Source organism: Acyrthosiphon pisum, chromosome A1 (assembly GCF_005508785.2).
Source record: "Acyrthosiphon pisum isolate AL4f chromosome A1, pea_aphid_22Mar2018_4r6ur, whole genome shotgun sequence".
Lineage (NCBI taxonomy): Eukaryota > Metazoa > Arthropoda > Insecta > Hemiptera > Aphididae > Acyrthosiphon > Acyrthosiphon pisum.
This window is the reverse complement of record NC_042494.1, coordinates 158,992,770-159,005,180: the sequence shown is the minus strand read 5'-3', so window position 1 is coordinate 159,005,180 and position 12,411 is coordinate 158,992,770. Positions and strand designations below refer to the sequence as shown.

The window sequence follows — 12,411 nt, the reverse complement described above, 5'->3', positions numbered from 1 at the left end:
AACTTTTTGTTTTTTTATTTCAGAAAAAGAATGTATAAGACTTAAATATTTAGCACTTACAGTTCTAAAATGCCCATAATTTGTTTAGAACAAAAGTATAAAATAAGTTAAAAACTAAGTGGTGCTATAGATAGTATTCTTACCTTTGCATATGTGATATCAATTCATTTTAAAATTAAAAATTGAAAACAATATTAACATTTAGATTTTTTTAGTCTTTTTTTTTAAATTCAAGATATTTAGGTTTGTACTATATAAATAAAAAAAGGTGGGAAAGTGGGGACAAAAATAAAAACCCATATCATTGTAATATCAATACATTTAGCACTCCACCCAGAATCTAAAATGAACCAGTGAAAAGGTCAAACGGATTATTCTGAAATATAAACGAACAATCTGCTTCGTTATGCGTTATAGCAAGACGGAGACAACACATTCGGTTATAACCATAACGTCCTCTAAACTATAAAAACTGCAATATGGTTAGTAAGATTTATGTAGGTATTCTTAAATAATATGAATGCGAAAATCGGTTTTCATATTGTCCAAAATAATCATTTAATGATGGACATCTTTGAGTAATTATTAGATATAGAGGGAAAGAAGTTGATTTTCGAAAATAGTATTCTATATAATAACTGTAAGTATATACGGTATACCTACCTTTATTTTTATTCTTTCCCAATAAACTTTTTTTTTATATGAATATATAATAATTTATAAAAATTGTGATAAATAACCTACCCTGAACCTATAATATAGACATAATATAGTTACACACAATCATTGACTTAAGGGCAAAATACAATGTCGAATTTGGTTAACGAATTGCCGTGACACGTAAACGTGCTAGTCGTGTTGTCGAACGGGTAACTGTAGGCGTACGGACATGCTTTCTTGAAGAATGGTGGATAGTTTTGGGGCCACGAGCTGCTGTTACAAGTGGCTGGGGTGGTGTAGACACCTTGGCAGCAATCACTGTCCGTGTTGAACAGCGCACAGGCGCTCTTGCACGCCACCACACTGGAGCCATCGGCCGCCTTGACGGCCAGTTTGTCCGGACACTTGCTGTTCAGGTCGGCAACACAGTCAGCCGGCTTGCAGTCGATGCTGTTTTTCGATGTCATTGGATATTTGTTCGGCATAATCTTGATCGGCAGGTTAAATCCGTCCACTAATGACACGTAGTAGGAGTCAATGTTGTCGGACTCGGCGAACTGTATCTCAGCTAGGGTCAAGGGTGGCACGCCCAAGGTTCCGTTGCATTGGATCTTGTTCCCTGCATCATCAAATAGTATTGCAATTAAATATACGATACAAAATCACATAGGTATAGTATAAAAAAATAATATGTGAATATTATAATATACCTACATTAATACACAATCACTTTTTTAGTCGTACCAATATTACTCTCCCTATATACAGCATATACCTATAGTAGATAAAAGAAAATACCTATATCATTAAAAATTTTTGTAGAGTAGATTCACATATTTTTTTTTTTTTACTCGTGTTGTTAAGGCAGGTAAAATATGACAATAGGAATACCTTTCTGACCAGTAAAATAAAATTAAAATAATTAAAAAATGTATATAATATATATTATATTATTATACCAGGTAATACGAAATATAAACGTCACAGTAGATTTTGTGTTAATTTTACCTAGAGATTAATAATTGAAGGCCACATTGATGCTCCACACTTGTTATAGCGAATTAGCAAATTAAAACATTCGGTTCCCGATTAACTCCAAGAGCCCTTTCATATTATCCAGAGAGTCGGTTCAACTTTGCTAATAATGTCCCTATTATAAGAATGCAGATGACCTTAATCAATATTAATCAATAACCATGAGTACTAAGGCCATAGGGGTGGACTGGCTATGGTCCCCGCCTAGGCCTGGCGAAAATTTGGGCTGATAACTTATAAATATTTTATTATTAGACCAACATTTTTCCCAAAGTAGCTATTGATCCAGTAGTTTTTGAGTCTATAAACAGACCAACGTTCAACACATTCAGCTGTATAAACTGACTTCGCTCATGAAAAAATGAACAAAAATAAAATATGGCACTATATAGGACCTATTCTTGCAGTTCATTTTTTTCAGTTCACTGATTTAGGGGGTGAGACTAAAAATATATTATTATTTTTTTTTTCCCCTATGGCTAAGGAACACCCTAATATAGTTGTACCTATCTTGATTCAAAAATCTGCATCACCGTCCCTCGCTCTGTGAACTAATTCGACCGAGATGGACAACTAGCCTGTGACAGATTAGCAATTGATATATTTTTGAACGTGGTTCAAACTACTCTTAAACTTCCCTGATATTTTTAAGAATAATTTTACATTTTCATCAAAATCGGCGAAGTAGTCATTTAACTCATTTTGAGTATATAAGCTACAAACATACATTAAACTCTCATATTTGTTTTAAGATATAATTTCAGTATTCGAGGTCATAAACTCAATGATTTTATGCATGTTTTTATCTCATATACCCAAGTTACAAATGGCAATGATTTCATTACCATTGGTACAAATATACATTTTGTATTATAGCATATACAAAAAACAACACTTATCTCTATTAATTTCTACTATTACTGTTCTAATATGTAACTAACTGCAACCATTAATAAGCAAAAAAAATTATTGATTTTCATCATGAATCTTAAAATCTTTGGGTGAGCACCTTTTTAAAATCCAAATATTGGAAATCCTTTCTTAGTTGCACCCTTACATGATGATACGAAGATACCATGACAATTTCAAATCTTATTAGCTATCAAAGTTTAGGCTCTATCGGTGGCGTAGCGTGGATTACTAATTAACTTATAAGCGTTTAAAATGTTAAGTCGATGGGTTTGGGGGGTCTCTGCCTCACACACTCACCTAACTGTTTTCAAAAATCGAATTTTAATCATGAGTACACCTGCAAGTTTCATGTATATTTTGGTATGAATCTTCCTACCTCAATAATAATTTTTTTATCATAATTCAGTGTACCGAAAATAATATTATTCAATCGCACGTTTACATACTGTAACTATCATTAGTTTATAATTAGTTATTAACTATCGATAAGAAATATAAACAACCATCACTGTACGCCTGTACCCATGGAATGCAGAAACCATTTAACTCAAAGTTGATGAAAGTGGAGAAAAATCCAAAAAATTGGATAAACAGAATAGTATAGAAATAAAAACTTTGAGTCTGGATTCTGGTTACGAAAAATATTTGGACGTTCTTATTTAAGCTCAGAAGAAGTTGTTAATTGTTTTATTGAATAATTTATGGCACACTTCCAAATAGCCTATAATGATTCAAAAATCTTAACATTTTGTGATTATTTGACTGAAAATTACATTGATGAGTTTTCGAGATTTCCGCCAAATGTTTAGGCCTCTTTTTCATCCACAAACAGTTCTGAATCACTTTATGAAAAACTTATTTTTTTGTTTAAAAAATCACACCAAATAAATTACATGTATTTATTCATAAAAGCCATATACATAAGAATCCAAATAGATACATTATACATTATTCTCAGATCAACTCACCAAAAAAAAAAAAAAAATAGTATAAACACAAAATAAGGCTAATAAATTCAGGAGGTACCTAAATATATTTTTAGTCCACAACTTAAGAATACAAGTTAGTTTTATCAAATATTTTAATATAATTAATAATAAATAAAAACGTTGATTACATGGCCGTACGAAATTGAAATAAACATATTATTATAATTCGTGATGGTACGAAGTTTGCTGAAACAGGTATACCATCACAGGCGTATTTGAAGGAAAACAAGCGTCATACGTGGCCAGCAGTAATAGCGATGAGTCTAGACTCTATTGAGCACGGATTATTATATACTAAAGAAATTGTAAAAATATGCAATAAAAAATAAAAAACAGTTATAAATATTAACAAATGTACGCAATTAAATCGTTTATTTTGTTTAATAATTATTTAAAATAAATTTAGAATCTTCCTGAAAACATAAGTTAGGTAAGTACTTAATTTAAAACAAATTTTTTTTGTAAAATTGTCTGACAAGGTTATGAACAAGAGTCAAGAAAGTTTTCTATTCCTGTTAAAAATTATAAATTTACATGAGTCACCGAATAACGATAGTGTTCGTAGTCGATAAAAATTAAAATGTATTATTACAATTTTCTACTCACGAAATATTATCCTACACCTTTATTAGATTTTGAAAACAGTAATATAATATAATTTAATATGCATTTAGTAAGTACTTATGCAATAAAAATCAAATTTTGTTGATGATATCCGATTATATTCGTTTAAAATTAAAATGCAATACCTTATCAGCCACTGGGTGTTAAATGCCATTCAACATTTTTATTAAATATTCTAAAACCTAAGGATCGGATTTGTATGTACTAATAAATCATAATATATGCGCTATGCACTAAAAATGGCAAAATATGGTAAAAATAACTGTCCTAAAAAAAATCATGATTTTTATTTTAAATCAATATGAAGCAAGTTACAATAATTTTTAATGATTAATTTATTATATTGTATAGGTACCTAATAACAATTATGTTAATAATATAAACACTAAAAATTCAGAAAACAAAATAATAACATGATTATTCTTATTTTCTCGAAATTAATAGTTGTTTTTTCCTGAGTTACAAATTTGTACAATGTAATAAAAAAAGAACAAATATGACTTTCAAAATATAAAATATTCCCTGCTGTAACAATTAATGGGCAGTGTTTGGAAGGAACGAGTTCCAAAAGGAACGGATTCCAGGAACGAATTCCTTTTTATAAAAAAAAAACGAGAAAATGAATTAGTTCTTTTTTTCAAGGAAAAATAACAAAATTGTTCGTTCCTTTCTAGTTCCAATAATTTATACAGATAAGTATGTAAATAATTGAAATTAAGATATATATTTTTTTTAAAGTGTTTAATGTATTTTGCTAGTTAGTGATCGTTATCGACTATCGACGTTATACAATCGATATACGTTGGCCAACAATTTAATTTTAAAGAAAACCTCAAAATAGAATTATAAAATATGAACATACTTGTATATTATATTAGAATTAAAAACTAAAGAAGTATGCTTAATATGAAAAAAAAACATTTATGATTAAGTAAGAATTTTTATTTTATTTGGAACTAAAAAAGGAACTCGTTCATTTTCCAAAGGAACGAATTCTTTTTTTTTTTTAAGGAACAAGGAACGGAACGAATTCCTTTTTTTAAGGAACTTGCCAAACACTGTTAATGGGTAATTGTGATTAAAATTCTTTAGGGAAGTAGGGGGAAACTTCAATTAAAAATTTATATATTAAATTTATTCAAATCAACTAATATAATCAAAACTATAATCAAATATATTAATATATATAATACAGTCGTACAGTATCTACGTATAGGACATATTATAGGTTAAATGAAGTTGCCTATTACATATGCAATAGGTACGCTACTCTTAATATTTTATAACGCTACAAGAATTAAACTTTCAAGGACCTACGTATTTTTTTTAAAAGACTGAATTAAATAACTTTTTTTTATAAAAAAGGATATGTTAAAATCCTATGCAGCTGTATATAAAATTGTTTTCAAATAGTTCTATTCTAGGGTATATAAATGATGTATTGATATAATATTATTTATTTATTTTGGCTGACTTAAAAATCATCACGGAAATCATAATTATAGACTATAATAAATAATAGCATATAAAACATTCTATAGTTACTCCACAAATGAGTTACATATTTAAATCGTCAAATTTTTATTTCAGCTAGTGGTTTTACAATGGTGTTTATTATTTTTTTTTTTATCCTGTATACAAAATTTCTACCAGAAGGAGTGCTTCGGTTTCTACATATAGTATCTTATCTTTAAGAAAATTGCATCAAGGTGGTACTTTAAAGAGGTAATTTTTCGATTTTCTCAATAGTTATTTAATGCCACGGGTAAAACCACCGACAAATTACGAAAAACCACTAAAAACGGGATTTTAACTTTTAACGCTTTGTTACTATAGAAACGAATAAAAAAAAAAAATAATATTATAATATTAATTCAACTTACAGGCAATAATAAATAATAACAATATATCCAGACTGACAAACCATCTCCACTCAGATTCAGTTTTCTCATATAATGATATTATATTATTGAGTTCATGTTTAATACAATCCATTATATTATACCTACATTGACCCACTAACTTACTGTACAGCAGAGCGACATCCACTTACCCGCTTTTTAAGATTTAAGATTGTAATTATTTATATAAAAGGTACTAATTACTTATAAGTAATGAGTAATGTGAGGAAAATCCTAGCACGATTAAGACATGTCTGCTACTGCAGTCTTCCGAATAATATTGAAGGGGTCGATACATCGCAATAAGCACGTTTCGAATTATATAGATACTCCCATAGACTTACCGCAATCGCCTGTTTCGCATTTTCCTTGACTGTCACAATTAGTCCTACCCCAAATCCTGCCTGCCCAATTTCGTGACGAGAGAATGAAATGTGTCTTGTAGGCGCCCACCGAAAATCCACCGTTTTCGAGATGTTGCTGTCCTGTGTTGCCTTGTATGCCGGGCCATACAGTAAACGGGCAGTTGTTTGTAACTCTAATCATGTGTGCCATAGTGACTCCAGACATTTGAACAAAAAACAATATAAATTTAAAGTCCATCTTGAGAGTTGAGACCGCGCGGGACTGTGATAGGTAGGTTACTGTAGTGTATTGGCGGTTAACTGGCCATAGAATTTAAGAGCTGTATTAGCAATTACGTCGAATCTTGTTTATACACCTACTTGAACTATTCAATAAAAATAATTTCTTCTATAAAGGAACATTTCAAGGTTGTGGATGACTGGTGGACCTCTTTCTCTTACTAATAATATAATCAATATGTAGACAGTGTTGTTCTTTTCGCACTCATACTTAATAATAAAAAACAGTACCTATATATTAGTGATAGGTAGGTAATCATTATTTTAATTTTTCATTTAATACTTACGAAAATAATAAATTTAGGTAAGTAATCATTATATATATATTTAAAAACCAAATTACCTAATAATATATTATTATTTATACAATATAAATTACAATAATGCAAACAATACTATTAAAATATTTTGATTTGTCTTAAGCTGTTTACTGGTATTTTTAGTTTCCAATTTTTTTAATTCTTTTTTTCTAGAAAAAAAAATACTTATCGTAGAAACTTGAAACATTACACTATTGCTTAAATTAATATTATAGGTAATATTTAGATATTATATAGTATATAATAGTACTATTATATGACATTTATTTTGGGTGAAAATTAGTTCAACCTACCGTTTTCGTTATTGAAATATAAATGTAAAGATTATTACAAGTTAGGTACTAAGTAGGTATCTATTATATAGATTTATGGTACCTACTGATAAAGCTGGTTTTGTTGCCAATTTCGTCATAAGGCAGTTTTGGAAGCCAACAATTTATTGGTTTTTTTTTATACATAGCTGGTTTTGAAACAAACATCAAAACACTTAATGAAAACAAAACATTAATTTTTTCTTCACGCACATTCCTTGGACAATATTAAAAAATTATTTTATAAAATAAATGAAGACATTGAAAAAATGGAAGATTTTCAAGAGAAAAATTCGATACGTATCGACTATCGATATGGAATAGTTACGTACCGACAGGAATAGTTACGTAGGTACCTGCTTGTATCGAAGTCCGATACGGGTCCGGTACGTATCGCTTGTATACTGCACATGTAACTTCTTAAACGCTCTTGAACTCAAATTTCTTCCTTGAAAATCTTGACTGTATATAGTAGGTACTATTATCAGAGCGTAAATGTTTTATCTATTTTATTATTTCATAACTAAAAAAAATTTTGATTATAACTTGTTTTGAAATAAACATAGTCCGATGCATGTCCAATTAGTTGGCCATGGTCAGATGGCTTAAGTATATGAAAATCAACCACGATTTTCCATGATCAGCTTGGACAAGTTCATGGCGATAATACGATATAGCTGGTATAGAGAAGATTCTGCGACGATTACATTTACATCGTTGACCTGTAGTTATAGCCTTGTTAGTTGTTTGATATTAAATATTTTTACTTGTAATACAGTATGACCATTTAAAAAATATCAAGAGTTATTTATATATAATTTGTTCAATCAGTTATTTCATATGGGATAGAGATAAGGGAGAGGCTTACAATGTCCATTTAAAGTAAGATAAAAGCATTGTGAATAGGACAATAAACAATTAGATTCATTTTAATTTAACTTAGTTTTACAAATACTAATATATACTACTATATATATTCCAAGTTTCATAAAAATCAACTCGAGAAATGATTTTTGATACCTACGTGTTCAAAGTTGGAATTTTATGTAAAAATATAGTGTAGGTAATATAATAGTATAGTTAATTATCATCTAATAAATTAGATATTGCTCTACAGTAGGACAGTCTACACGACTAGACTCTACTACACTTCCATGAAAAAAAATTAACAACAATTTTTTTTTACTTTAAACTCATGATAAATGATAGAATATACTTCTATAGTTCTACTAGCTTTAATATTTACTTAGCTTGTAAAATTCGCCAAAAAAAAAATATTGATTTGCAAATTCTAAAAATCAATTTGCAATTATTTGCAATTAATTTGCAAAATATTGACATATTTCTTGAATCAATCGGACGAAGACGGGGGGGGGGGGCTAACTTCACACGCATCAAATAAATATAAAATATATATAAAATACATTTATTTCCGAAATTTACATTTTAAAGAAGTCCTCCTCAAACGAGGATTTTGAGATTCACGGTGGAAATTGAAACTTTCGTTGATTATAAATGGTTGCCATTGGTTGCAGATTATAATAGTAATAATATAAAAACTGACTTAGGTTAAGTACACTGACGCCGATTAGTCCGTGAACTGAGGTACCTATAGGTACTAAAACTGAGATACACTCAAAACAATATACGCCTATACATAGGATTTGCTGCAAAAAAAAAAACTGCACACAGGTGAAGCCATGTTATACAATTATTTATATGATATAGGTAGGTACAAATGAGTATCTAACAGTATTAACGTTATTATGTTAACCCATATACTACCTACTAATATTTGTTTATTATTTTAAAAAATAATTGTTCAAAAAAAAAAAAATCAATTACCTACATATGTGGGTAATGAATATTTTCTTTAAACAACTGTTTTCTCAGACGACCTTTACTCGGCTACATAGACAAGTATCTATATGCTTGGCTAAGCTTCGAAGTAGACTGACGAATGTTTTCTGAAGTGTATATTATAATATTATAGTATCCATGTATATTTGACACGGATAAACATTCTGATTTGCCAGAAATGTCAGAAATGTCGCATTTATTTTTAATTACAAATATTGTACTGTACTTTACAGCCAGTTTATTATTATTCTGATTTAATTATATTGCGTTATATTAGTTTTTGAATGTCGTTACAACTAATAACGCGGGTCCTCTTTTCAGACGATTGTAGTTATGGACTGATTATTCGAATTGTTTAAGAGGATTGAAAGCGGTGTTTTAATAAGGGGTCGCGTATAGGCAATTCGATGTCTTTCACTGGTTACGCAGTGTGGTTGTGTGCGAAGTAAATGATCATTGGTGTGCGTAGTTACGTTCAAAATCCGCTGTGTGCCACTCTCGCACGCACACGCACACGCACATATCAATAAATCGAGAAAACCGAAATATATTCATCTATGCATCACCTATAAAAACTACCAAAAGCGGTAATAAATTAAACATACTTCCTGAAATTTGATTTTAATTTCAAAAAAAGTGTTGAATTTGTAAGCTCCTAGACTATGCTTTGTAGGAACCACTTTTTTGATATAAAACACAAAATGCGCAAAATAAACACAAATTTAATGCAACTATTTCATGAGATTTTTAAAAAAAATATCCAAATTTTATGGTCGATTACCTGGTACGTACAGTACGATGGTAGGCGAAAAAACGAATGACAAATTAACAAATAATACCATAATAGTATAATCATTGATAAATGGTATTATTAACAATAATACTTTTCTAAACTGATAAACTGTAAATTAGATTAAAATAATATACTTACAGCCTACTACATACGTTCACAATATTTTCGTTGTTATTGTATTTTCGCTGCGGCCTTGCGGGTATTTTTATTATCGTAACAACCCGGTGAAATTCAAATAATTTCTGGGTATCCCTGATAAATTGTCGATAAGTCTCTGTGTCGTCGAATCTAATCAAATGAATTTCAGTTTTGCCGTTTACATAAAAATACCATTTATTTTATACTAGTAGTTTCTGGTTTATCTAAAAAATAAAGTACGATTAATTTATGTTTACAAGTTCAAAATCCTCAGATGATCTATTGTCTAAATAATTAAATTAAAATTTATCTGTTAGCTTATCATGTAAGAGATTGTATTAAAAAAATATACATATATTATTTTATCTAGATGAATATTTAATAATTGTCTGTGTTCAACAGTATTGTGAATTTGTGTACTAAAATGTGTTTGAAACTTAAAACTCAAAGTCAAAAATCTACTATTTCTTCTTCCTCTTCTTGGTGGCCTTATTTTCAGTGGCGCCCTTTGCCTATCTGAATATTTGAGGATACGTATTAAGGTGAATAAAGTAATTTATATATAACCTATTTACGTGGAATTTTGTTTTAAATTTAACAAGTATAAGAATTGATAAAATAAACATTCAGTGAAATTTTCATGTATTTAAAGTTATTCGTTTTTAAATTACAACAAAATAAGAAAATAGCTATACATGAGAAATCGAGCGAATATCCAATATGTTGTAAAAATTTGATTTTCATACATTCATAAAAATTTAATTTGACTTACATTTTTTTTTTTTTTTGGTAAAAGTAGACAAACTTATGAGGAATCTTGTATTACATTTTCAAATCTTAGATTTAAAAAGAAAATTTTTTATGAATTTCTAATTCAAAATAATTAGCAAAGTTTCGTTATTTTTACGTATTTTGTCAATATTTGAACTTTAAATGCTTATAAAAAAAAATTGTGACTATGGATTTTTAATTGTTTTCATCTGCCTTTGAAACAATATACTAGGAGCCTTCCATTAAATTTTTAAGCTTTTTTAACCAACAAATAAAATTGTATTGATATTTATAGAAAAAAAAATAAAAACTTAAAATGTCCGTAAATAGCTCAAAATAAGTCAAAACTCAAAATATTTGAAAAATGTTATGGTGTATGGAAAATGCTAATATAAACATTCAGTCAAAAGTTCATGCACTTACGGTCATTTGTTTAAGAGTTGCACCAAAAACCAAAATCGATTTTTTCGAAAACAGATTTTTCGTACAAATTCCCGATTTTCCTTAATTTTTATTGTTTTTCACGGCGCTTTTGAAAACTACTGGGAAATTTTTATTTTTGACCCCCCAAAGTACCAACTAGATTCACTTTCCTACCAGAAAAGATACTGTTGAGGAAAATCTAAGCAATTTTACTGTCCTAGAAGGTTATGACAATCAAAAATAAAAAAAACACACATCATTGTAAAATCAATACATTCGTCGGTCCGCTCAGAATCTGAAAGTGAACAATTTAATTTGTAAATAACTTAAATTATGGGTTTTTTCTACGATTATCTAAATCGCAACGTTTGTTTAGGCATCGGATTCAATATTATATTATACTGTAAATACATATTATTATAATCTATATAACGACATTACCTACGTGTGCTTAATTCGTAGTGTAATCTCGTTAATTCCACAGATTACAATAACCACGGACTTACAATACATACTAAGTAGTCCGTGACAATAACTTGTTTTACTGTTATAATATATTATTATATATTTTTATCACGGTGACGGTGTTATATTATTATCTGAGGTTAAATCATGTTTTAATATTGAAATTCCGAATTCGTAGATTTATATAAACAGTGAGGAAATTCAGGAGCGGCAAACGTTGCAAACGCCATGAGGAAATTCTGGAGCGGCAAACGTTTTGCAGAACGAACGCCAACGTTTGAAACGTTGAAAACGTAAAAATTCGCGAGCGCTTGGTTTAGTGCGGTATTTTGTTTAACCGTGGTCGTGGTATAAGACATAAAAAAAAAATTAATCGTGATAAGTCGTGAATTGTGATAACGATAACAGAATATTGAATAGTGTGTAAGGGACATTACGCTCTATAACCCTGTCCTCGCTGCACGGAGGCGAAGAGGTGATCTCGTCATATTATAATTTACGGTCGATCCGCGCCGCCACCACCGCCTCGGGCTATAAACAGACGGCGGCGGCCAAATAGAATATA

The 12,411-nt window shown here is 29.4% G+C and overlaps 1 protein-coding gene across 1 annotated transcript; it reads right to left on the bottom strand.

The window, feature by feature from the left end:
- Window positions 1–632: 632 nt before the first annotated feature.
- Window positions 633–6,786, bottom strand: LOC100168942 (TLP-PA-domain protein). Its single transcript, NM_001162832.2, is given in 2 exon segments — window positions 633–1,279; window positions 6,466–6,786. Coding segments are annotated over 2 exon segments (747 nt in total). The 5' UTR covers window positions 6,725–6,786; the 3' UTR covers window positions 633–791.
- Window positions 6,787–12,411: the final 5,625 nt, after the last annotated feature.